At 45.4% G+C, this 27978-nt stretch overlaps 1 protein-coding gene across 4 annotated transcripts in view; it reads right to left on the bottom strand.

Annotated features, from left to right (window-relative positions):
* Positions 1-27978, bottom strand: part of SNX9 (sorting nexin 9) — a 555224-nt gene that overhangs the window by 284800 nt on the left and 242446 nt on the right. For all 4 annotated transcript variants that reach the window (XM_073585703.1, XM_073585704.1, XM_073585702.1 and 1 more), the window contains 2 exons: positions 7069-7222; positions 4721-4874 (listed from right to left, as the gene is read on the bottom strand). In XM_073585703.1, the coding sequence (XP_073441804.1) occupies positions 4721-4874; positions 7069-7222 (308 nt within the window). The remainder of the gene's footprint in view (positions 1-4720; positions 4875-7068; positions 7223-27978) is intronic.

Genomic DNA, 27978 nt, shown 5'->3' with positions numbered 1-27978 from the left:
TTCTTTTAACGTCTAGGCTATGAAATTTTTCCTCCCCTGGGTTTTTCGGATTCTCGCAAAAGGAAGGGAGGACAATTTCTTGGTTTCGGTGAAAGTTAGTTACTACTTTCGGCAAGTAAGCAGGGTCTGTTCTCATAACCACCCTATCCTGGTATATCTGGGTATATGGTGGGTTGACTGAAAGGGCCTGCAAGTCACTAACCCTACGTGCCGACGTTAGAGCTACCAGAATGATGGTTTTAAGGGTGAGATTTTTAGTTGAAATCTGCTGTATGGGTTCAAACGGCTCCTTCGTAAGGGATTCCAGTACCAGATTTAGATCCCATGGAGCTATTTTCGGTAAGGAAACTGGCCTAGATCTGTGGCAAGATTTTATAAACCTGGCTACCCATCTGTTTGCCGCTATATTGCAATTGTATAATGCCCCCAGCGCTGAAACCTGTACCTTGAGGGTATTAACCGCCAGGCCTAGCTCTAGGCCTGCCTGCAAGAACTCCAAGATGGACTCGATTGGAGGTTCTTGACCTAACGGTTTTCCCAGGAATTGTAGGAATTTCTTCCACGTCCTGCCATATATGTTGGTTGTTATTGGTTTTCTACTTTTCATTAGAGTAGTCACCAACCCCGGGGAAAACCCTTTATCTCTCAAAAGTGCCCTCTCAAATTCCACGCCGTCAGATGGAGCCCCTTGACTTGTTTGTGGAATATCGGCCCCTGAGCTAATAAATCTGGAATTTCTGGCAGTACCCATGGGTCCGAGAGAGACATCATTTGTAGTAGTGAAAACCACGGTCTTTTTGGCCAGAACGGGGCTATGAGAATTACTCTGGCTTGCTCGTCTCTTATCTTTTTTACCACTGCCGGGATTAACGCTACTGGGGGAAAGGCATAGCTCAGTTTGAACGGCCACGGGATTTGTAGAGCGTCTACTGCCCACGGGTTTTCCCCTGGGTTTAATGAGCAGAACCTCCTCACTTGCCGGTTGCTTTTGGTGGCAAAGAGGTCGATCACTGGCTGCCCCCATAACTGTACTATCCTCTGGAATATTACACGATTTAAGGCCCACTCTTCCTGTTTTAACTTGTTGCGGCTTAGAAAGTCGGCTTGAACATTTTCTGTCCCTTTGATATGTAGGGTCGTTAGGGAGGTTAGATGTTGTTCTGCTTTGAGGAAGATTTTTTTGGCTTCGTCCATTAGGGAGTTTGACCTTGTCCCTCCCTGGTAGTTGACATACGCCACTGCCACCCTGTTGTCTGACATAATTCGGATGTTTTGACCCTGTAACGTGGGAATGAATGCCTCTAGGGCTCTGTTTATCGCTCTCAACTCTCTTAAGTTGGAGGAAGCCTTCCGCTCTATGTGACCCCAGGACCCTTGGGCTATATGTTCTCTCAGGTGTGCCCCCCATCCCGAGGAGCTTGCGTCCGTCAATATTACATCGGACACGGGCCTGTGCCACAAAGTTCCCCCTGCTAAATTTGTGCCGTCTAGCCACCAAGTGAGAGAGTTTTTCCCCCTTTCGGAAAGTTCCAGCTTCCCTTCTAAACGCCCTTTCAATCGTCTCTGGGCTGACAAGATTTCCGCCTGCAGTTGTCGGGTATGAAACTGTGCCCAGTTGACCACCGGGATACAGGCTGTTAGCGTGCCCAACAGGGACATTGCCCTTCTTAGGGTCATGTGAGAGTGCTGTATTGCCGTAAGGGTCATTTCTCTCACATTCTCTAGTTTTTTCTCTGGCAAGAGACAAACTTGACGGTCGGAGTCCAAGACGAAACCTAGAAATGTCTGTTTCCTTAGGGGTTGAAGTTTTGATTTTTTTAAGTTTACCATCCAACCCAGTTTTTGCAGGGTCTCTGTTATTTTCTCTACCTGATGTGCGCAGTGATGTTCTGAATTGCCAATGACCAGAAAATCGTCCAAGTAAGGCACCATAATCACATTGTGGATTCGAAGGAAAGCTGTCATTTCCGCTATTACCTTTGTAAAAATCCTTGGCGCTATGGAGATGCCAAACGGAAGAGCTGTAAATTGAAAATGCCTGAGGTCGCCCTGGATGTATAGGGCTACCCTCAGGTATTTCTGGTATTCTTGGTGCATCGGGATATGGTAATAGGCATCCTTCAAATCTATTACGGCCATGAAGCAGTTGTGGTGTAACAGCTTTATGGCCGAAGTCACTGATTCCATCTTGAATGTTTGGTTCATGATCCATTGATTGAGGCGCCTGAGATTTATTATTGTTCTGAAGGAAAGGTCGGGTTTTTTTATTAGGAAGAGGGGAGAATAGAACCCCCTTCTCTCTTGATCTTTTGGGACCTCTATCAGAACTTGTTTCTCCAACAGTCCTAAGATTTCTGTTTCTATGGCTGATTGCTCTCCTGGTTCTTTTCTGACGGGGTCACCACAAATGAAGCTCTTGGATGCTGGAAGAAGGGGATTTTTAGGCCATTCTTTATAATGTTCAGAATCCAATTGTTGGCCGATATTTTCTCCCATTCTTGGGAAAAGAGCCTCAATCTTCCCCCCACAGGAGGGCTGGTGTCATTGCAGGGATTTTTTGGCAGTTGAGGTAGTCCCCCCAAACATGAACCATGGTTCTTTTTTCCTCTTGTCGTCCCACCTTTTCCGCTCTCCCGGGGGACGGCCTCGATTGAACCTTCCCCTCCGAAAGGGCGGTCTCCTTTGATCACCCATGAATCTGGGGAAGCCCTTTTTATCACCGGCTTTCTCCAGGATGTCATCCAGGTTTTTTCCAAACAGGAACTGCCCATCACATGGTAACGAGCATAATTTTGCTTTAGATTGAATGACCCCAGGGCAGCCTTTGAGCCATAACGCCCGTCTTGCGGCGTTCGATAGCCCCGCTGCTCTTGCCGTTAACCTCATCGAGTCGGCGGAGGTGTCAGCCAAGAAGGCGGCAGCTCCGTGTAGCAGGTACATTTCTCCTAATATTTTCTCTCTTGGTACTTTGGAGACTAATTTCTCTTCAAGTTGTTGCAACCAGACCATTAATGACCGAGCTGTGCAGGTGCCGGCTATTGCTGGTTTCAGACCCCCTGCCGCTGCCTCCCAAGTGTGCCTTAGGTATGAGTCCGCTTTTTTATCCAAGGGATCTCTCAAAACCCCTGAATCCTCCAGGGGCAGGGCCGACTTCTTAGAAGACCTAGACACTGCCACGTCAATCTTTGGTACCTTGTCCCAGACGTCCGTGTCCTTAGCCTCAAAGGGGTATCTTCGCTTTGAAGAGGAGGGAAGGCTACCTGACCTCTCCGGTTTCTTCCACTCTCTCTCGATTAGGGCCTGAACCTTGTCATTGACCGGAAAGGTACGCTTCTTCCTTTCTTGCAGGCCGCCAAACATTACATCCTCCAGTGATCTCTCTACCTTCTCCTCCTGCAGGCCCATAGTGGATCTGATGGCTTTAAGGAGAGCGTCCGTATCTTCTACGGGAAAGCAAGGTCTGCCCCCCGTATCACTGTCTGAGGATGAAGATGACCCGTGCTCAACTTGATACTCCGAAGAAGAGGAGCCTGACGAGGAACTCGGGGAGGCTTTCCTACTCTTACTCTTCTTTTTTAATAATTTTTTAAGTGAGCCCTGTACCTCAGATTTTATTATCGATCTGAGGTTTGTTGCCAGGCTCGGCACCTCTTCGGCCATAGTCCGCTGGATACAGCTGACACATAAGTCCTTTTGGTAGTCTTTCGCTAAAGGGCTGTGGCATATGGCACATTCTCTATTTTTCTTTTTGCTTATAGCTTTTTTTTGCCTCCCTAATAAAAAAAAGACATAGGAAGGCCTATTATAATATTGTCTAACTTTCACGGAGATCACTCACCACCCAGGAAAGACTGATACCGGGCTCTGGGGCTGCGAAGGAGCGTGCGCTCTGCGCTCTTTTGACCTCGAGGAATCCCTCGATCGGTGACTTGGACGGCTGCTGCTTTTGCCGCTCGAGCGGCTCTTGCGACCAGAAGCTTGCGATGTGGGCAGGGACAATGGGGACGGTGAGCGATCCTCCTGAGACGCCATTGTCACCCCTGCAGCCGCTTCTGCTCCTTTTATCGGTGAGTGAGCCCCTCATTACCCCTCCCCCCCGCGACCGTCAGCCGCTTCTCCTGGCCGGCGCCATGACCGTCGCGTCCTGATGACGTCAGCGGTCGCGCTCCCAGAATCCTCTGCGCCGCTGACGTCAGACGCCGGTCTCCGCCCCCGGCTTCCCCTGCATGCAGGCGAAGGAACGGGCGCGCGCAGGGGGAGGGCGGCACGTGGAGGAACCTCCGAAGGGAGGACATCGGGACGTGCCCGCACGAACCCGGGGCCCGAATCAGGCAAAACCCCGGGGACTACGCTACCAGCTGCCGACGGCCGGCGTCGTAGGTAAGTCAGCCCTGCAGATTTTACACGCCGGGACTGCCCTGGGTCTTTTCATCCTGACAGGCACCGCCGCTGTCAGAGGGATTCCTTTCCAGGACAGGAACCCAACTGAAGCGGGGGAGAGGTGCCGCCCCTTATGTTTCAGTAGGTTCCTGTCCTGGCGGGGCGGATCCCTCTCTTATGTGGTGCTGTCATGGGTGAAGGGAAAAATTTTTTATTTTGGTGAATGATGTGTTCACTGACCCTGTACTTCTGGTTTACAAATTAGCTCTAATCGTAGTTCACGGAATGTAGTATAAGTCATATATTATCTACTCAATGTCTTTTGGAAAAAGTCATGTACTTGTTAAGAGGTATCTTCATAGAGCTTTGCTTTCCTAATCCTCTTTGGGCTGCTCCTGCTTCTGAGCCTTCTGAATCTTTGTAGCCAAGGTAACCTGGGGGAAAGGATTTTGGCTCATCCCAGTCATCATCCCACTCATCATCATCAACAGCTCCTAATAAAAATAAGAATATAAATATATTAATTTAAATCATGTAGTAAGACAAAATAACAATTTTATATCTCTAAATGACATACAGATGCAGACGTTCTCTTAATTACACCAAGTCATTGGGAGGGTTAGCAGAGATAAGAAGTCAGAAAGATAATGCAAAGTGAACATTTTTTGTAATCAGTCATATATAATTTAAAATCGGTATTATAGTTTAAAACGGTATGCCACCACTTTGATTTTAATGATCTATCTGTAAGATAGGTCACCGACTACAGATAGAGGATGTGATCCACCACCTGCCACCCTACCAATCCATTGTTTGTAGTGCCAACAGAGGCCGGATGTGATCAGTGTACATAAAGAATAACCACTGCCATGTTCTGCAGAACAAATCTTACTATTTTCTGTACTAATTCCACGTAATTGCTCATGATTTGAAATATACAAAGATGCACAGCATCCAGCCATCAATCAATACTGGGCGAGAAAGCGCACACAGCGGTGGGGTGGGGTTGGGGTATGTGCTCCTCTTAAGAACACATCACATTCTATTTGTTTGCCATATTCTTTGAGCGTTCCTATTAGCTTGTCCCCATACTCCACTGACGATGGCATACTCCACACTGGTGTCAAATCTAATCTAATGAGTTGTTCCCATTTTGCATGTTCATAGCATATCCACAAAGTTCCAACAAAGAAAAGCTGTTAGAACTCATATCTATCTCTAGTACAGTGCCCCACCCCATCACAATAAATGAAGAGGTGGCAAACATGGGCTGCTCTTGGCATCATTTGCATGGGAGATCTGAAACCTGCAGGGCATAGGTGTGGCAGTTTCCAAACTCTTACAAAAATTAAAGGAGATCACAGCCATCTTTCTACTGACAGCAGCACATAAAGTAGCTCTGTTCCTTAGGTAGATAAGGAACCTCCGTATGCTAAACATTTATGGCTTATCCAATGAATTTGTAATAAATATCCCAGATGGGAGAATTTCTTTAATGGAACTTAGGAAAATGGTTAAAATGTTCAAAAACCTTACAGTAGGCCTCAATTCTCCTTCCTAAGCAGAGACCATGCCCTGTAAAGAATGATCTTGTACAGGTTCCTAGCCCTATTGAATCTCAAAAAGCTTGAAAAACATGATCTATTACAAAAATCAAAATAAACTGGGGGAACTGACAGCTCAAGCAAATCAATGATGGTTATATTTGGTGCCAGTGGGAGACCAAGATACTCCAGAGCTTTATTTTTTCCTGGAATAGGATGCACAATATACTTTGCATCCAGTAATGTTTCTGAAAGTAGATGGCATATGAAGCTGTTTATCTGCATTTTCCAGTTGCATACAGCTTTATATTTATTGCATAGCTTGGAAACTTATAGCCACGAGCACCAAGACCGCAAAAATGATCCCCACTTAAAGGCTGAGTTGACATCTGCTCTATTAATTTTTTTCTGTGTTCAGTCATGAAAGCACAAAAATGAAAATGACAGTGTAGAAATCCATAAGATGACAGACAATATTGTTTTTTAATGTGGTCTGTCAGGTTCCATTATTTAGACGAAAAGAATAAAGCAAGTTGAAGTAAAAGTTGTTTGTGATCTACTCAGAAGAAAGTTATACTATGAGCTAATCTACTCCATGTTATTGCAATAGATAAAGCAATTTTGTTATCTAATATTTAAATGTGCCTTAAAAACACAGATTCATATGAATATCACATTACCATTGCCATTACATTACCACATTACTTCATTACCAAAGACATACTGATAGGAAATTTAAATTGTAAGCCCTATCGAGGTCTGTGCCAATAATGTCTGTAAAGCGCTGTGGAATTAATGGCGCTATATAAATGACTAAGGAGTTTGTATGTTCTCCCCGTGTTTGCGTGGGTTGCTCCCACATTCCAAAGACATACTGATAGGGAGTTTAGATTGTGAGCCCCATCGGGGACAGTGCCAATAATGTCTGTAAAGCGCTGTGGAATTAATGGCGCTATATAAATGAGTAAGGAGTTTGTATGTTCTCCCCGTGTTTGCGTGGGTTGCTCCCACATTCCAAAGACATACTGATAGGGAGTTTAGATTGTGAGCCCCATCGGGGACAGTGCCAATAATGTCTGTAAAGCGCTGTGGAATTAATGGCGCTATATAAATGAGTAAAATAAATAAATAAAATTCTTCTCACCTGGACCCTGGTAGGCCTGTGGATGACCAAATGCAGAATCCCAGTTATTTGATGTAGAGTTTTGCTGGCTTGTACCCCATGGATCATTTGAACTATTAGTTGCAGAAGGCTTTGGTGGATTCCAGCTTGACCAGGGGTCATTTGTAGCTTGCACCTTAAAAATAAACACGCATCAACATTTTCTAATAAATGTACTCCATATCTCATGCACAAACCATTTCACAACCTCCATGGCTCTAACAATGTTTTGAAGGATTTTTTATTATTAGTTACAGATGTATTCTGTATTAGAAGCATTGCTAGGAGAGATGATTGTTGTCATGGTGATGTATGGGTTGGACATCATAATGGAAGCATACACTTTATCGACTGCTCTGCCAAGCAGAGTCACAGGGATTCTGTGTGCCTCGACAAATGTTCCTGCATAACCTCTATGTTTTAGGCCGAAAGGTGCTTAAAGTAAAACGGTCATGTCCAAATACACTATTTACCTAGAGATATAGGGTAATCTGCAGGTAAATGATAACACACTGCCTTGCAACCTTGCTGGTAGAGCAGCTACAGTGAGAAAACTACTTATATCCTCCCTGTAGCCACCTGTTTCGAGTCATAAGGGATTAGATAAGGTCATCGCTCACTATACAGTGAGTAATCGGTAATGACTCTACAGCCCTTTAAATGACAGTTTCCTCCATAGTGTGTATGTGCAGATCTAGCTGTCAATCAGATTACCAGGGAGTGATTACAGTGCAATCAATGTAAAGTAAGCAGTGACTAATTGCTAGCTTACAGTCATTGGGGCAATGCAGGGAAGAGAAGTTCATTTTCTTTCTGTATCCGCAGCCAGGCATTTATTTTTTTAATGTGTGCACATGCAGTTAATGTAGTGTGAGTATATTAACCGCATCATCCCCCCCTCCTCCCCCAAGCCTGTTTTCACCTTCATGACCAGGTCAAAATTTTTAATTCGGACAAGGGTCACTTTATATGGTAATATCTCTCTGGAACACTTCAACGGATCCCACCGATTCGGAGATTGTTTTGTTCATGACATAATGTACTTCATGACAGTGGTAAACTTTGTTCAATATGACTTGCATGTATTTGTGAAAAAATTGAAAATTTTGCAATTTTCAATGTTTAACCCCTTCATGACCCAGCCTATTTTGACCTTAATGACCTGGCCAATTTTTGCAATTCTGACCAGTGTCCTTTTATGAGGTAATAACTCAGGAACACTTCAACGCATCCTAGCGGTTCTGAGATCATCTTTCTTCTTACAGGAAATACATTGTTCCCTTCAGGGAAATGCTATACATTGACCCCAGACGTATGTATCTGAAGAGAGTTAGAAATATTGGAATTCCTATTGATCTGATAGTGATGGAACATACATTTTCAGTTTCAGGAAGAATCAGCGAAGAAGGTGCATGTTGTCTCATAACTGTAACACCCATCTATAAGCCCCAAATCAATTGTGGACATATAACTGACAACAATCATGTCATGTTTAGTTTCCGGGGAAATGAAAAATCCTGATAAAAAAACATGACGGTGAACTGGAACTTCTGCAGTCGTCAGGAGGGAAGATATCTCAAAATGTGAATTTAATAAAATTACTTATTCCTTCCAAGGACCAGGGGGCACTCATTATGGGTGGAAGAAAGGTGATTCAGACAGCTAAATAGGAAAGGGTTCTTTACAGTTAAAGCAGTCAGAATGTGGAATGCCCTACCACAAGAGGCAGTAATGGCAGCAATTATAACAGCTTTTAAAAAAGGGCTGGACGATTTCCTCAATACACATAACATTGCGTGTTATAGTTAAGTTAGTGACAAAATGAACACTTGATGGAGAAAGGTTGAACATGATGAACCTAGGTCTTTTTTCAACCTATCTAATTATGTAACTATGTAAGCGTGAGGTCATCAAGGGGGAGTGTATGCGTGTAACTTATATGCTGATAAAAGTTCAAGCCGAATTATGATCTGTATTCATGTAGAGAGATACACTTCGGTGTACGCATGAATCCCTTTCACGGAACGTCTACAATCGAGAGCTCTCCTTTGCTAGCTGAGCCATCTCTGTGGTCAGTGTCGCAAGTTTCTTTTGTTTTATCCTTTTATGTAGATTTGTCCCATTTGTAAAATCTTCTGGATATTTTTTATAAATACTGCCTATCGTCTGCCTATCATTTTGGATTAAATGTAAAATTTATTAGTTCTGTTCCTTTTGTTCTGTAACTTGCACCCCACAGCTATACGCTATCAAAACCGGAACCAGGCTGTCACGCCGCTCTCACCTGGGGGCGGGACCTCGGTCCGGACATCACCTCTTCCGGAGCCGCACCTCTCTTACTTAGTTCCATGTTTGCACCATGTTCTTTGTGCGCACGCGCTCTTCTCAGCTCTGCCTCCGGGCCTGTCCTCTCTATGGTATTGGAGGACTTGACCCGGAACTCCTGGTGATCATGTGCTATATCAGACCACCTCTTCCTATGGGAAGGTGCCTGATTATTGTTGTGCTTCCTGGCTTGGTCTGCTTTGTCTTTGCTGGGCTGTGCGCTGTATTCGGGTCCTCTGCCTTGTGCTCCGTTGTGCCTCTTGGCACATGCTCTATCCCTGTACTCTGCCTTGTGCTCTGTTGTGCCTCCTGGAACAAGCTCTATCCCTGTGTTCTGACTTGTGCTCTGTTGTGCCTCCTGGCACATGCTCTGTCCCTGTATTCTGATTCGTGCTCTGTTGTGCCTCCTGGCACATGCTCTGTCCCTGTATTCTGATTCGTGCTCTGTTGTGCCTCCTGGCACATGCTCTGTCCCTGTATTCTGACTCATACTCTGTTGTGCCTCCTGGCACATGCTCGGTTCTGTATTCTGACTCGTGCTCTGTTGTGCCTTCTGGCACATGCTTTGCTCCTGTATTCTGACTCGTGCTCTGTTGTGCCTTCTGGCACATGCTTTGCTCCTGTATTCTGACTTGTGTTCTGTTGTGCCTCCTGGCACATGCTCTGTTCCTGTAATGTGACTAGTGCTCTGCTGTGCCTCCTGGTACATGCTCCATACCTGTACGCTGTTGGGCCTCCTGGCACACCTTCAGCCTAGCCTTGCACCATGACATACTTCTCTGCGTACGTTCTGTCTAACTCTGTACTCTGACATGCTCCTTTGCATACGCCCTGCTTTGTTCGCAATAGGGCATGCTAGCCTGTGCACGCCATACATGCTCTTGTGTACCCGCCTTGCACCATCCTGTATCTAGCACACTCCCGTGAACACGCCTTGTATTCTCCTGTACTCTCCATGCCTCCTTACACTAGCCCTGCACCCTGCGTGTCCGTGTCCACGCTTTGCACGTTCCTACAGACACACTCACTCGTGTCTCCTATGAGCCAGCCACCTGGTGCCAGCAGTCATGGTACTTTACCCCCTTGGGCTCGCCCCTGACACTCCTTGTATAGGGGGTGGTCCTCACTAGGTCAGCTCGCCCTGGGAGGGTTGATGCCACAACCCAGAGGGTCTACTCCAGGAGTCGTCACACAGGCCTTCAGTAAACACAACCGCGAGTAGTCTTCGATCATTGTGGAGTTAGCGGTGACCATATGGGGGTATATACACATATTCCATGCGTTGGAAACGGAGGTGTATATACCATACGTTCACTGTTAGCTTTCCGATAACTGGCCTATTAGTGGAAACAGTCTGCGGCCTCTTCCATAAATTGATCAATTGCACAACTGTCCGAACAATAAGGGGCAGCAGAGAGCTGTTCGCTACAGTAAGAGAACAGCGGTTGGGTTGAGATCTTTATCCAAATAATAAACTGGCTTTGTAGCTTCTCAGAATAAGCAACTATTCATCCAACTTGTGCTCTATGAGGCGCGGTTATAGTAAACTACAATTTGTGACAGATCAAGAAATTGTGAGCAGGTTCTGCGACTGCTCCGCATGTTTGACCATGTCAATGTTAGCATAGACCAGTGTTTCCCAGACTGCCGTCGTCTTCATGATACCCACCATATCATTGTTTCAGGATTTCCTTGGTATTGCACAGCAGATGGAATTACTATCAAGGTATCAGAAATTGTCACAATTTCTCTCACCTATGTAGTGCCAAGGAAAGCCTAAAACATGGTGTTGGGGGCCATGAAGATAGGCAAATTATAATGAAAGCAATCTAAGCTACCGCACGGGCGCTCGGGCCCAGGGGGGGGGTATCCAGATTGCAATCACGATAAAGTTTTGTAAGCGTCACCAATCCTCAGGCAGGGACCTACCCTGAAGGTCTGCTGCAGGCAATAGGTGAATGGTTGTGCAGCTCCAGGGGAGGTCCCATTACTTTTTCTGTGCCATGACGTTATCATGCTGGCGCCAACATATACACGCCGCCAACAAAAATAAATGTCTCCAGGGACCAGAGCAGATCACCAGGGGAACGGGAGCGAGATGACTGTGTTGTTGTTGTTTTATATATATATGTGGATGGAATGCGCACCTGTATATAAAGAGGCTATGTGGGGGGGCTCATACTGTACCAAAGGAAGCCATGTAGGGTCTCAAAGTATATAGAAGGCTATGTGAGGGCTCACACTGTATATAGGAGACTACCGTGACTTGTTTATTTCCCCCATTGCTTCTTACCCATTTTGTTACATTACAACCAACATTTAAAGTGAACCTGTCTACAGAATTGTGCACATTAAACTACAGACACTGTCAGGTTGGCGTTGTTATACTGAAAAAAATGATACCTTGGTTGATGAAATCTGTCTTGTGGTTGTTGTGTTATCTGTATTTGTAATATTCAGTTAATGAGATTTTCATGCTTTGGGGCAGCCTGTGGGGGGGCTATATGTGGTGCTCTGCTTACATACTCATCTGGATTGTTTATGACGTGTCACTGATCCTCCAAATGTAGAAGTGGGCCGAGCTGGGGGGGTGGTCCCTCTTTATACCACGCAGAGATGTAACAGAGATGTAACAGAGACAAGTAGAGGCCGTTTTCGGGTACAACAGGTCCAAGTTTATTCGCTCGCTGTCCGCCTGACAGCCTCACAGCACTCCGCAATTCCCTTCGAGACTCACCGGTTACAATACTCCACAGAACACCGTACTTTCACCAGGGACATATATATACGTCCCGCCCCTTCACTCTTGTTGACGCTTTTGACAGGTCCGTCACTGTGGCCGCCTTAGGCCCGTACCAACAGTAATTTCACTGGTCGCAACGTCTTCCTTAAAACGGTGTCCGTAACCTCTGTGCCTCGTCAAAATAACTTCTGTGTCTCGTCTATATTGCGGTATTCCTGTCAGGACCACTCCCCTGACGTTCTCTCTCCTCAGTCCCCCTGGTTTGGCTTTCCTCAGAGTGCCCAAACTGTCGCAGTTTTCCTAACACTTGAGCTCCCCCTGGGGACTGGAACTTTCTGGAACCCTCCCTCAGTATTTATACCAAACCCGATTCCCTGTAACTCCGCCCCCCATGACCAACGGTTCCCTAAGCTGCTGTCAAGTCCTTTGCTCACACTCCTCCCTGCCCTCTAATGGTCAACCCAGGTACTGCACGTCCACTACACTTTCCTAGCTGTTTCCCACTGTAATAACGGACACCTACCTTCACTGTGAAAACCTTTCCTTCTTCTCTCTGACTAGTCCATCCGTCAGGTCACCTTCCCTACAGTCCAGTGACCTCCCCCCGATTTTACATACTGCATAACATTGTGTGGTTACAAAAAAAACTTAAACATTCATCAAAATGACACAGTATCACTTATCGGCGAGCGATTCTCTAAATATGCACATGTGACGCCCACCGTGTTCAGAGGACCAGTGCGAGAGTGCGCACAAAGAAGAGGAAAACACTGCCGAACATAGCAATGCATCCCCAACGTGAAATGTAGTATTAGCAATGATAAAATAATAATTTCAACCCCACAGTGCTACCAATGTATTAAAATAGCTTAGCTACTCACCAATAACAGTGTTTCTCGGAACCCATGACAGCACCAGGGAGAGAGGGGGTCCGCCCATCAAGGACAGGAACCTACAGATAAAAAGGCGGCACCTCTCCTCCGCCCCCAGTTGGTTACAGAGCATCAGAGGGTCTCCCGGTTAGTTAACAACAAAAGTATATACATAACATTATAACATTGCATATTATGGAGAAGCCCCGTGTCTAACAAAAACACTTTACACACATTAACTCGTGCTCACCGCACACGTGAAAGGGGGGGGGGGAATAAGCGGGTGCTGTCATGGGCTCCGAGAATTACCGTTATCGATGAGTAACTAAGCTATTCTCTCTCACCCATGACAGCACTACGGAGAGAATTTCAGAGATTGTTAGCTTAGGGAGGGACCACCGCCTGAAGGACCCTTCTCCCAAAGGTCAGGTCAGACGTAGAGGCTAGATCTAGGCGATAGTGCTTGAAAAAGGTAGAAGGTGTTGACCAGGTGGCCGCCTTACAGATCTGCTCTATTGATACCTCTGATCTTTCTGCCCATGAGGTCGCCATTGCTCTTGTCGAGTGGGCTTTTAAACCTTCCAGGATGGTATTCCCACTGGATGAGTATGCCAGGGCAATCGCATCCCTTATCCACCTTGCCAAGGTACTCTTGGACGCCTTGAGCCCCTTCTGAGGTCCCTGGAAACACACAAAGAGAGACCCTTCCTTCCTACATCCCTTGGTGGCCTCTAGGTACTGCACTAGGCATCTCTTCACATCTAGTGTGTGAAATTTTTCCTCTCCCCTATTCCTAGGGTTTGGGCAGAAGGAAGGAAGGACTACCTCTTGTGACCTATGAAAGTGTGTTGACACCTTAGGTAAGTATGCTGGGTCAGGTTTCAATATGACTATCGTCCATGATTTTAGTGAATGGGAGTATCACTGATGAGGCTTGAATGTCACTCACTCTGCGAGCGGATGTTAGGGCCACTAATAGTATCGTTTTTAATGATAAAGTTTTTAAGGGAGCTGACTGAATGGGCTCGAATGGGGGTCCTGTTAGGGCAGACAACACTAGGCTCAGATCCCATAATGGTATCCTCTGGGTGGTTATCGGTCTAGACCTGGCTGCAGCCCTCATAAATCGTGTTACCTAAGGGTCGCCTGCCACATCCTGATTATAGAGGACGCCTAGAGCCGCTACCTGTACCTTCAGTGTATAAGTCGCCAGCCCCTGTTCTAACCCCTTTTGCAGGAATTCAAGGATTTTATCAATTTGTATTCCATCCTGAACCCTTGCCCCGGAGCTGGATAGAAATTTCCTCCAGGTTCTACCATAGGCCCTGGTTGTGATCGGTTTCCTACTTTTTTGTAGCGTGGAAACCAGATTTTCTGAAAACCCTTTCCCCCTCAGCAGTGCCCTTTCAAATTCCATGCTGTTAAATGGAGGTTCAATGCTCGAGGGTGTAGCACAGTACCTTGAGACAGAAGGTCGGGGAGATCTGGTAGAACCCAGGGGTCGGTTACTGACATCATTCTCAGCCATGAAAACCCAAGTTCTTTTTAGCCAAAAGGGGGCTATTAATATCATTCGTGCCCTGTCTACCTGACTTTTCTTATTACTGCCGGGATGAGAATGGCCGGTGGAAAGGCATACATTAGGCCCTGTGTCCATGGAAGCATAAACGCATCCAGGGTCCGAGGATTCCCCCTGGGATCTAGGGAACAGAATGCTTCCACCTTTTTGTTTTTGTGGTCGGCAAACAAATCTATGTCCGGGGTCCCCCACATTTTTACAATCTTCTGAAAAATGGACTGTTTTAGAACCCACTCCCCTTGATGTAGTTGGGTGCGACTCAAAGTCTGCTGTCTGGTTCTCTGCTCCCAGTATGTGTAATGCCGATAGGGATAGGTTTTCTTCGGCTAGCGTGAATATTTCGGAGGATGCGTTCATTAGTGTTCTGGACTTGGTTCCCCCTTGGTGGTTTATGTAGGCCACCGTCACTCGATTGTCCGAGAATATGCGGACATGATGGCCTCTTAATACTGGTAAAAAGTGTTTTAGTGCGTAGCCTACTGCCAGCAGTTCTTTTTGGTTCGAGGAGGCTTTTAGTTCCTGACCTCCCCATTCCCCCTGAGCCACCTTGTTGCTCATGTGCGCTCCCCATCCCGCGGGACTGGCATCTGTGGTGATTATGTGTGTGATTTTTATCACCCAGGGAATCCCTTTGGACAGGTTGTCTCTGGTTCCCCACCAAGCTAGGGAACGAATAGTTTCTGAGTTTAGTGTAATATGGCCTTCCAAGTGACCTCCTAATACCAACTGGTTGCTCAAGACATCCCATTGAAGATCTCTCGTGTGTATCTGCGCCCACTGGACTGCCGGCAAGCATGCGGAGAGGGACCCTAACAGACATTGCTTTTCTTAGTGTCATGGAAGGGTTCTGCGTTGCTCTTTCTATCATGTGAGCAATCCTCTCCTTTTTGTGATCTGGCAGGTAACACACCTGGGTGTTCGAATTTAGTGTCAGGCCTAGGAATTCCTGGACTTTCCTGGGCTCCAGCCTTGATTTTTTTAGGTTTAGGAGCCATCCGAGGTTTTTTAGAGTGCCCATCACTCTGTCCCTCTGTTCCCTGCATCTTTGGGCTGAGTCGCTCGCTATTAAAAAGTCGTCCAAATATGGGACTATCAGAACATCTTGTTCTCTTAGGTGAGCCATCATCTCTGCCACCAATTTCGTGAAGACCCGTGGGGCAACCGAGATCCCAAATGGCAGGGCCCTGTACTGGAATTCCCTTATTTCGCCTGCTATAGAGACCGCCAGTCTGAGGTATTGTCTGGAGTCTTTGTGGATGGGGACATGGTAGTAGGCATCGCTGAGGTCTAAAACCACCATAAAGCAGTGTGGAAAGAGAATTCTGATGGTCGACTTGATCGACTCCATTTTGAATTTTTCCTTTTTGACGTAACAATTCAGTCTTTTTAAATTTATAATTCTCCGGAAGGTACCGTCCGGTTTGGTTATTAGGAAGAGAGGTGAGTAGAACCCTGTGTCTTTCTCCCACGGGGGAACTTCCTGTAGGACCTTTGTGTTCAACAGGCTTAGGACCTCTTCTTCGAGGGTTTCTTGTTCTTTTTTTGAGGATCTTACTGGGGTCACTATATATTTTTGAGGTGGGAGAGAAAAAAAGTCTATCCTTAACCCTGATCTTATGAGATTTATCAACCAGGGGTTGTTCGATATTTCCTTCCAGGCTGGGAGAAAAAAGCTTAGCCTCCCTCCCACCCTGGGCAAACAGTCACTTGGAGGGCCTTTTGTCCCAGGACGAATTACCAAAGAAGAACCCCCTGTCCCTCCTTCTGTCGTCCCATTTCTGTTCTCTCGGGGGCCTCCTCTGAAAGAATTTTTTGTTACGAAAGGACAGTTTAAAGCCTGTGGGGCCTATTGGGCCTAGATTTGGGAATCCTTTCTTTTTGTCGCCCGCCTTTTCAAGGATGTCATCCAAGGTCTCCCCGAACAGGAATTTTCCTTCACAAGGAATGGCGCAAAATTTAATTTTAGTTTGTAAATCTCCAGGCCAACATTTTAGCCACAGCGTTCTTCTGGCTGTGTTTGATAGGGCTGCCATTTTGGATGACAACCTCACCGAATCAGCCGAAGAGTCAGCTAAGAAGGCCGCTGCTCCCCTTATCATAGGAATGGATTCTAGGATCTTCACCCTGGGTGTACCTTCCCTTAGCTGCTTCTCTAGTCAGTCTACCCACACCATGAGGGCTCTGGAGGTACAGGTTGCCGCTACCGCTGGCCTAATGTTTCCTCCTGCTGATTCCCAGGTGCCCTTGAGTAGGGTTATCCACCTTTTGTCTAATGGGTCCTTCAGAGTACCCATATCCTCAAAGGGGAGTGCAAATTTCTTTGAAGCCTTGGCGACCGCTACGTCCAGCTTGGGGGCTTTATCCTAGGACGTGGATGCTTCCTCATCAAACGGTTATTTCCTTTTAATGGAGGGAACCGTAGAGTTCTTCCTATCTGGTCTCTCCCATTCTTTGTTTATGAGGCCCTGTACATTCTCATTTAATGGAAATACTCTCCGTTTCTTTTGGCCCAGTCCCCCGAACATTATGTCCTGGACTGATCTATCGGGCCGGGGATCTTCCACCCCCATGGTGGATCTTACTGCCTTTACTAAAGCATCAACCTCATCCAGGGGGAAACAATGAAGACCCTCTGTCTCCTCATCAGAGGATGACGATTCGGTGTTTGAAGTATGGGAGGTGACTTCCCCTGATGTTGAGCTCTCCGATTGGGATTCTATTACAATGTCCCTCTTTCTTCCCTTCCCTTTCTGTTTTATGGATGAAAGGGCACTCAGAACCTCCGAACGGATTACTGCTCTTAGATCTGAGGTGTAATCCGGGCTTTCGTCGCAGAAAACTTCCTGTATGCAGGAGTCGCATAATTTTTTATCCCAGGAAGCTGGTAGCGGGTTTTTACAGGTGGGGCATTCCCTGTTCTTTGTTTTTTCTTTCTTCTTTCCCTAATAAGGAAAAGAAGTCTATTATAATGGGGAACATTCACGTAGATCACTTACCCCATATGCGCGGTTGCAGGTACCGGTTCTGGAGGTGGATTTAAATCCCTCACTGGGCGATCCAAGGCAAGTGACTTGCTCCTTGCAGTCGATTTACTCTGCTGCATGGAGTGACTACTAGACCGGCTCTCCCGCCCATCCTTGTGTTTTTGCCGGCGATGGTGGTGTTGCCTATGTTGCTGCTGCTTACGCTGCTGTATTGGCTGCTGCTCGTGCTGGTCGCTGTCCTCCATGTTCACAGGACGCTTCCAGCATGGAGCAGCTTCAGCGTTTCTCTTTTTAAATTTCCCGCACTAACGTCACCTGTTTCTCCCGGCCTGCACCGCTGTGCCCCGGGGAGCGCGCACAGCGCATGCGCTGACCGCGGGGACCCGGAAGTCGTCGTTTTCATTTCCGGGGAAGCGCCATCTTGGTACACCTCTGTACCATGGCGCTGCCCACGCGTGGCGGCGTCCCCCTGCCCCATCCTCCTCTCCGGAGCGGCTGCTCGGTCCTCCCCCGCTCGCTCACCCTAAACAGCCCATCAGCTGCAGTGGTGGCGGCTTCAGGAACCGACCCCGCCGCGACAGGGGCCTCCCCGCTGCCGGACTGCGAACGGGACGGCCCTGGACTCCTCTTCTGGTAAGCTGCTGCCGCTGGTTCCGTGGGTCACCCGTCAAGGACAGGAACCCAACTGGGGGCGGAGGATAGGTGCCGCCTTTTTATCTGTAGGTTCCTGTCCTTGATGGGCGGACCCCCTCTCTCCGTGGTGCTGTCATGGGTGAGAGAGAATATATTATGAAGATTACCGTATTTTTCGGACTATAAGACGCACTTTTTCCCCCAAGAAAAATTGTGGGGAAAATGGGGGTGCGTCTTATAGTGCAAACGCAGGCTTACCGGAGGGTTGCGGCAGTGGTGTGGTGTGGCAGTGGTGTGGAAGCGGCAGAGGTGCCGTGATGCTGAGGCGCGGTAGGCAGTACGGCATGCACCTGAGCAGGGTCCCTTCCTTAGTTGACGTGACACCGCGGCTCAGTGTCCACGGAGAGAAGAGCCGGGTGAATCACGGGTTTCTCGGTGGTGGTGACCATCTTCCTGAGGCCGCACGTCAGCAGATTGAGTTCTCCGCTTCCTGGGGCTTCCGGAAAATGGCCGTGGGAGGCCGCACTTGCGCAGACTGAGATCTCGGCGGCCATTTTCCTGAAGCAGAGTTCGCAGATTGAGACCCCCCCACCAAATAAAATTTTTTCTGCTATTTTCACCCTAAAATTTGTGGTGCATCTTATGGTCCGGTGCGTCTTATAATCCGAAAAATACGATAAGTTACTGCTTGCCTACATACTAAGAAGGGAATAGGGTGAGATAGGATATGTATACAGTTAGGTCCATATATATCTGGACAAAGACAACATTTTTCTAATTTTGGTTTTAGACATTACCACAATGAATTTTAAACAAAACAATTCAGATGCATTTGAAGTTCAGACTTTCAGCTTTCATTTGAGGGTATCCACATTAAAATTGGATGAAGGGTTTAGGAGTTTCAGCTCCTTAACATGTGCAACCTGGTTTTAAAGGGACCAAAAGTATTTGGACAGATTAAATAATTGTAAATAAAATGTTCATTTCTAGTACTTGGTTGAAAACCCTTTGTTGGCAATGACTGCTTGAAGTCTTGAATTCATGGACATCACCAGACGCTGCTTCCTCCTTTTTGATGCTCTGCCAAGTAAAATGCATGCTCAATTGGGTTGAGATCAGGTGACTAACTTGGCCATTCAAGAATATTCCACTTCTTTGCTTTAACCCTGCTGTTCTGTTCGCATTTGCTATACATTTGTACTGTTCCCGGGTCAATATGACCCAACCTATTAATTCTTGATTTTTAGCTACCGTATATACTCGAGTATAAGCCGAGATTTTCAGCCCAACTTTTTGGGCTGAAAGTGCCCCTCTCGGCTTATACTCGAGTCACTCCCACTGGTCTGTCTCCCCTGGTATACATCTCTTCTCTGGGGTGTTTCTTACCCCCTTACTTCACAGCAGCAGCTACGCACACTTCACTTCCTGTCCCGCTCATTATAGCTTATAAATATTCATGACGTCACTGGAAGTGAAGCGTGCGACTGCAGCACTGAAAACACAGGTCGCCTCCTCCACCTGCCTTATAGAAAGCCGACTCCCCGGCGTGTCAGGGACTTATCTTAACTATTAGCTACTGCACGCTGTCCTCACCCTCCCTGCTAGCTCTCTGCTTGAGACGCTAGGTCAGAGCAGCAGGGATCACGTGAGTACTTTCATTGCAGCATGGTCTCTGTAATATGAGACCTGTAAGGAGCAGACTTCAGTGTGGAATGCCAGCACACCATGCTTCTAATTACACATACTAATACTGAGAGCTGATCCTCTTCACTGTGTGTTAGCACTACTGACATAGCTCCCCCAGACACATTACCTGATGGTCTCCCTGATCTTCATCTAAGAGCTGATCGGAGACCTCTGGCAGTGATTTATATCTACATTGTTCTTAGGGCAGTTTGCACTGCAAATAGTAGCTATGCTACAATAATATGGCTGCATTGCCAATGTGCTTCCTATCTGTAATATTCAATGATGAGATTACCAGCATTTAATTTTATTACAGCCTATATTCACTTTCCCTTTTCTGGTACCCTCTTTCTAGCATCCTCTGGCTACCACTTGCTCCATGCCGCTACCTCAGGGACTCAATACATGCCAGGATTGCGCTGTTCAGCCGCCGCTGTTGCTGTGAAGGAGGGGGTAAGAATCATTCCCGTGGGAGACTCTTGGACCAGCGGGGAGAGGGGAGACTCACGGACCCAGTAGCTTGCAATTCCCCCTCGGCTTATACTCGAGTCAATAAGTTTTCCCAGTTTTTTTAGGTAAAATTAGATACCTCGGCTTATACTCGGGTCGGCTTATACTCGAGTATATACGGTACTCTAATTGTTTTATTTGAATACTTTTTTCATTAAAATACTGTATGTGAACATGGTTGATCATAAACAAATGAAAAATTTAAATTCAAACTTAATTTTTTTTTCATAAAAAGGTTACACAGGCTCTTTGCAATTATCTTCGATTGTTGACATTCTGCACACAAACAAAGAAGCTTTACATTACTATTAAACATGAAATTTAACTTTTTGAAAACAAATTTTATAAATCAACAAATGAAAAATCATAAAAACTTCAACCTTTTTAGAAAGAAAAAAGAAAAAACTGAACATGTTCATGCGTTTTTACACTGAACACAATAATAAGACACATGTCCTTTACACAGATATTTTGAACATCCAGCACATGTCAGATAAGGCTACTTTCACACATCCGGTGTGTGGGGTCCGGCGGCGTGCGGCGAAAAGCCGGGCCGCCGGATCCGGCCTGCAGCCGTGACACCGGATGTGTGTGCGGCGAGACGATACGGCTCGGACATTATTAAAGGAGCCGCAGGACAGAGGCAGCCAATGAGACAGCTGCTGAAAGGGAGGTGAGGGGAGGAGAGGATAGGAGAGGGGAGGGGAGGGGAGGAGAGGGGAGGGGAGGGGAGGAGAGGGGGGGAGGGGAGGAGAGGGGGGGAGGGGAGGAGAGGGGGGGAGGGGAGGAGAGGGGGGGAGGGGAGGAGAGGGGAGGGGGTGGAGAGAGAGAGACATGGGGGGTTAACATTAGTGTCCAGGCAAGAGAATCTCTCTCTCTTGCTGGGCACTTGTGGGGTTAACCCCACAGAGCTCTCTCTCTCTCACCCAGACACTGAGTGTTAACCCCACAAGTGCCCGGCGAGAGAGATCTCTCACAAGTGTCCGGGTGACAGAGAGAGATCTCTCTCTCTCTTGCCGGGCACTTGTGGGGTTAACATTCACAGAGTCCGGGCATGCGCTGTGGAAAAAGCCGGTCCGGCGCTGACAAAAAACGTTGCAGGGAACGTTTTTTGCAGATGCCGGAAGGCTAATTTATGCCGTGTCCGGCAACAACCGGACACGACGCATAACCATCCGGCACGATGCGGCGCCCATGAAAGCTTATGGGACAAAACCAGATCAGGTGCTGGATCCGGTTATTAAAAATTTCGCCGCATCGTGCCGGATGACAAAAACCGGATGTGTGAAAGAGGCCTTAGTCTTATTGTCACAGGAAGATGGACAGAAGCTACATCTCTTCCTTTTTTTGCTGGTAGCTGTGCTGCTGGTAGCTGTGCTGGTGGAGGCCGTGGATGTGGAGTCTCTTTCTTGAGCATGTTGGACACTTTTTACAATGGCTGTTGCTCCATCACTTCTGGGGATCACTTTTCTGCTCTCAATATATGGCCTCACCAGGGATTTTCCCAATTCCTCAAGAAATAATCTTCTTTTATGCAGCTTATTCCGGTTCCAATCGGGGTCGATTTCTCTCCATAACACAAATGCATTGTATGCAGAAACGTCCAGTATGTTATAAAATAAAATCATTGGCCACCGATTGGTTTTGCGTTTGCATGTATATGTTGATATTGCTTGGTCTAAAGTATCAACTGCTCCCTTTGTGGCATTATAATCCAAAATAATATCAGGCTTTCTGTCTTCTCTATCACTTACGGCATTGTCATGGTGCATTGTGCTCATTAGAATTACCTGTTTGTTTTTTTTTGGAACATAAGAAACAACAGTTGTATTTCCAGAAAAATAAAAAAGTAGAACTGTACACCTCTCTCTTGCTAAGGATACCTTGCGGTAGTTCAGGTTTGTTTTTTCTCATAGTACCCAGCATGGTTAGTTGTTTTTTCTTCAACATCTGGCCTAGTTGATGGGATGTAAAAAAGTTGTCACATGTGACATTTTGTCCTTTTAGTCCAGGAGTCAAATCGAGAACAACACGCATACCCTGATTTTTTTCAGGTCTTTCATCAGGGGTTTTTCCTGTATACACTTGAACATTTAGAGAATATGAACTTTTGCTGTCGCAAAGTGTCCAGATCTTGATGCCATATTTTGCTGGCTTACTTGGTATATATTGTCTGAATGGGCACCTACCTCGGAATGCCACCAGTTGCTCATCAACAGTTACAGTTTCACCACTATTATACAATTTTGGTAGACACTCTACCCATTGATTCCAAACATTTCTAATAGGGGCTAGTTTATCTTTAGCTCTTCTTTCCATTCTGTTTTAGAATCAAACCGCAGTACTCTAGAAATTTCATGAAACCTTTCTCCTCTCTCACAGACTAGATAATGACTTTCTTACTGATAAGAACAGTGAAACCACCACCATTTTGAGATAAAACCAAAAGCAAAACACAAAACAAATATCCTGGGATAAAAAACTTAAAAAAATATATTGCAAAAATTGCATGAAGGTAGTAATAATAGTAATAATAAGGGTATTTAGTTAACATAATTTTGATCAAAATAATGTAGACGCCATCCCGCCACGTCACGGCAACCCTTGTGGGGCAGTCCTAACTCTTGTATTTAAAACCTTTCCACTTTTCAAGTGATGTAAATGTGAACAAGGACAGAGGGACTGAACCACCAGTAATAGTGTAGGCCAGACAGGATGGATTTTCCAACTCAGAAACAGGGCGGTCACACCCTTATATGCACAGAATGCACAATGAAACAAATGAGAAACTGGGTCTGAGCAGAAAAAGTAAATTAATGTGCATGCAAAATGTAATTGCATATGGACACATGACCTTTACACAGAGAAAACCAAAAGCAAAACACAAAACAAATATCCTGGAATAAAAAAGTAAAAAAATATATTGCAAAAATTGCATGAAGGTAGTAATAATAGTAATAATAAGGGTATTTAGTTAACATAATTTTGATCAAAATAATGTAGAAGCCATCCCGCCACGTCACGGCAACCCTTGTGGGACAGTCCTAACTCTTGTATTTAAAACCTTTCCACTTGTCAAGTGACGTAAATGTGAACAAGGACACATTTACGTCACTTGACAAGTGGAAAGGTTTTAAATACAAGAGTTAGAACTGTCCTACAAGGGTTGCCGTGACGTGGCGGGATGGCTTCTACATTATTTTGATCAAAATTATGTTAACTAAATACCCTTATTATTACTATTATTACTACCTTCATGCAATTTTTGCAATATATTTTTTTACTTTTTTATTCCAGGATATTTGTTTTGTGTTTTGCTTTTGGTTTTCTCTGTGTAAAGGTCATGTGTTCATATGCAATTACATTTTGCATGCACATTAATTTACTTTTTCTGCTCAGACCCAGTTTCTCACCATTTTGAGATGAAGTACACATAAAAAAACATAACTTTTGCAGTCAAAAATAATCAGAGACCTGTAGAACAGTATAAAATGCTATCGGGTCATATTGACCCGAACAGTACAAGTGTAACAATCAGCGTATAGCAAAAAGTAAACAAAAAAAAAAAAACAAAACCAAAAAAAAAAATGTACAGCTCCACAAATGAGGAGGAGTCAAGGAACCACTAGTTTCAAATCCTCATTAAAAAAAATCTGCAGGGTCTCAAAAATCATTTCGGGTCATATTGACCCGAACAGTACAGCAGGGTTAATAAACTCCTGGGTTGCTTTGGCTTTATGTTTTGGGTCATTGTCCATCTGTAATATGAAACGATAACCAATCAGTTTGGCTGCATTTGGCTGGATCTGAGCACACAGTATGGCTCTGAACACCTCAGAATTCATTCGGCTGTTTGTCCTGTGTCACACCATCAATAAACACTAGTGACCCAGTGCCACTGGCAGCCATGCATGCCCAAGCCATCACACTGCCTCTGCCGTGTTTTACAGATGATGTGGTATGCTTTGGATCATGAGCTGTACCACGCCTTCACCATAGTTTTCTCTTTCCATCATTCTGGTAGAGGTTGATCTTGGTTTCATCTGTCCAAAGAATGTTCTTCCAGAACTGTGCTGGCTTTTTTAGATGTTTTTTAGCAAAGTCCAGTCTAGCCTTTTGATTCTTGATGCTTATGAGTGGCTTGCGCCGTGCAGTGAACCCTCTGTATTTACTTTCATGCAGTCTTCTCTTTATGGTAGATTTGTATATTGATACGCCTACCTCCTGGAGAGTGTTGTTCACTTGGTTGGCTGTTGTAAAGGGGTTTCTCTTCACCATGGAGACTATTCTGTGATCATCCACCACTGTTGTCTTCCGTGGGCGACCAGGTCTTTTTGCATTGATGAGTTCACCAGTGCTTTCTTTCTTTCTCAGGATGTACCAAACTGTAGATTTTGCCACTCCTAATGTTGTAGCAATTACTCAGATGGGTTTTTTCTGTTTTTGCAGCTTAGTGAATGGTTTTTTTCACCTGCATGGAGACCTCCTTAAACCGCATGTGTCCTTCACAGCAAAACCTTCCAAATGCAAGAACCACACCTCAAATCAACTCCAGGCATTTTATCTGCTTAATTGAGAACGACATATCAAAGGGATTGCCCACACCTGTCCATGAAATAGCCTTGGAGTCAATTGTCCAATTACTTTTGGTCCCTTTAAAAACAGAGTGGCACATGTTAAGGAGCTGAAACTCCTAAACCCTTCATCCAATTTTAATGTGGATACCCTCAAATGAAAGCTGAATGTCTGAACTTCAACTGCATCTGAATTGTTTTGTTTAAAATTCATTGTGGTAATGTCTAGAACCAAAATTAGAAAAATGTTGTCTCTGTCCAAATATATATGGACCTAACTGTATATGTGGCACCCCAGGAGTCCGGTTGCCACAGTGGCATTGCCTCCCTCACAGGGAGTAATGTCATGCCTCCATGCCTGGAAGCAAGGAGAGTTCCCCTTACCAGGTGTCAGTAGGAGAGAAGCCGAGCTGTGATTAAACTCCTGATTAAACTCGCCCCAGAGCTGAGCGCTAGGAACCGGATACCGGAGTCTGTGGTTGGATAGGTACTGAAATTACGGGCGCTAAATCCAGAGGGCAGGGGACTGTAGGTCTCCTGGCCCAATCTAATACCCGGTGGCACTGAAGCATACCAGAGCCCAGGCCGACACAAAGGAACGTCACCTGTGATAGTCTCGAGCTGTCTGCCATGCGTGCAACGGTTTGTTTTTAAAACAGAGAGAGACAGTTAGCAGCAGGAAGATGAGCTGTTAAGCAGCAAGGAAAAAGGGAGGACAGCGCAGAAGGAAGGCCTCCGTACCTACCTGTCCAGGTGTATCAAAAATTGCTTCCAGGCTGCCCATATCTCCATTACAAATCAGTTACCAGTGCCCTGGTCTGTACTATCAACCATCAAGTAAAGGAAAAGAAAAACTACAGCCCTTGTGTCCTTCAGTGATCTTGCACCCCGAGCCCTGCACCACAAGGTACACGAAGCCTGACATAAACAGAACCGATAGCCCTAGGGCCCAGCTCCACCTGTGGGGAGCAAAAACATCCCAGCTGCGTCACAATCAGCCCCAGCGGTCTCCTTTAGCAGTGTCGGCCACCCTTTGCCGAACACCACAGGTGGCGTCACGTTAAATCCCATATACATATTCCCCATTTTATGGCACAGCCAGGGCCACGGAGTCAGGTCACTGCCCTGTGACTTCCCCAAAGTACTGTCCGACCCGGTTCAGAGTACCCCACGGCCCTGGTGGGCGTCTCATATACATAGGACTATTTAGTATAGGATAGCATAGGAGTCATCAGACACCAAATAGTATTTAAGCATAATTTTGATGGATCCACATTTTTTTCTCCAGCAGAATGGCGGCAGCATATGCACAGTAGCATCTATCAGAACACAATAGATGTTACTGTGCAGGTATGACTGGCGCCATTTTGATGAATGTTAATTTTTTTTGTAACCACACAATATGTTATGCAGTATGTAAAATAGAAGGGAGGTCAATGAAGGATCACTTACCTGTCATAAGCCAATACATATGAATATATAAGCAAAGAAACACATAAAACCCCACCCACAGGCCATCCCAAAGCACGAGAATCTCATTAACTGAAAACTACAAATACAGATTAAACAACAGTGCCAACCCGACACTGTCTGTAGTTTACTTAACAAAATCTGCTGATAAGTTCACTTTAAATATTTTTGTATTCCGATAGATTTGTGATGCATCAGCACTAAAATAGTCCAAGTTGATTAAGTGTGAAAAATATAGGCATAAAATAAATTTATGGGGTCAAACAACTAAAAATTGTAATGTGCATATGTATTCACGCCTTTTGCAATGAAGCCCCTCTGGCGCAAGCAAATACATTCATAAGTAACATGCTTATTGAAGTCCATTTGTGTGCAATCGAAGTGTTAAAAGGAAAAGCGTTTGGTACAGTGTTGAAAAAAGAATGCTCTCAGTGGGAAAAACAAGAATCCTGTAGTTATGATACCTTTTAATAGCTAACAAAAGAAAATAAATGATGTCAAAAAGCAAGCTTTCAAGACTGCTTAGGTCCCTTCTTCAGGCATGGAATATCAAGTCTCTGAAGAAACAAATATATGCAAAAAAAAAAAAAAAAAGACGTGGTATTGTTGGAGCCAACATGGACAGTTTATATATCATAAGGGCAATGAACATTCCTCATGCTCTACATAACAGCTAAACGTACATCAAAGAGACTGACCATAAAATGTGATTACACAGGAAGGCAATTATGTCCGAGGTTGAAAAGTCCTTTGTTATTTCAATAGAGTAAAGAGAATCTACTTTGCAGATGGACATTGTGTCTCCAACCTCTTGGAGGATACATAACCACTGTGGTGTTGGGAGTATTAACTATTACTCCCAAATTGAACATCTTATCATGGACACACATTCTATGTGGAGGTGAATTACAATCCATTGTTCTTCAGATGGACATTTAGTCTCTGGCCTAAACTGAAGGCATTTTGACACCAGGACTTAATCCTAAATCCAAGGACGCCATCAAGGGGAAGATGATGAACAATATAATCATAATTTCTCATGTTACGAGAAGATGATTGGACACTCTCCTACAAAGGTTTCCGGAACAAGGGTGGAGTCATGGCTTGTATGTGGGTGTGGATGTGTATTGGTTTAATATACACAGTGCCTTGCAAAAGTATTTGGCCCCCTGGAACTTTTCAACCTTTTCCCACATATCATGCTTCAAATATAAAGATACCAAATGTAAATTTTTTGGTGAAGAATCAACAATTGAAATTGGAACACAATTGTGAAGTTCAGTGAAATTTATTGGTTATTTTAAATTTTTGTGGAAATACAAAAACTGAAAAGTGGGGCCTGCAATATTATTCGGCCCCTTTAACTTAATACTTTATTGCGCCACCTTTTGCGGTGATTACAGCTGCAAGTCGCTTGGGGTATGTCTCGATCAGTTTTGTACATCGAGAGACTGAAATTCTTTCCCATTCTTCCTTGGCAAACAGCTCTAGCTCAGTGAGGTTGGATGGAGATCGT

The sequence above is a fragment of the Dendrobates tinctorius genome, unplaced genomic scaffold (genome assembly GCF_039654945.1).
Source record: "Dendrobates tinctorius isolate UK_male_01 unplaced genomic scaffold, ASM3965494v1 ptg000087l, whole genome shotgun sequence".
Taxonomy (NCBI): domain Eukaryota; kingdom Metazoa; phylum Chordata; class Amphibia; order Anura; family Dendrobatidae; genus Dendrobates; species Dendrobates tinctorius.
The sequence above is the reverse complement of the archived record's forward strand: the minus strand, read 5'-3'. Positions and strand labels throughout refer to the sequence as shown.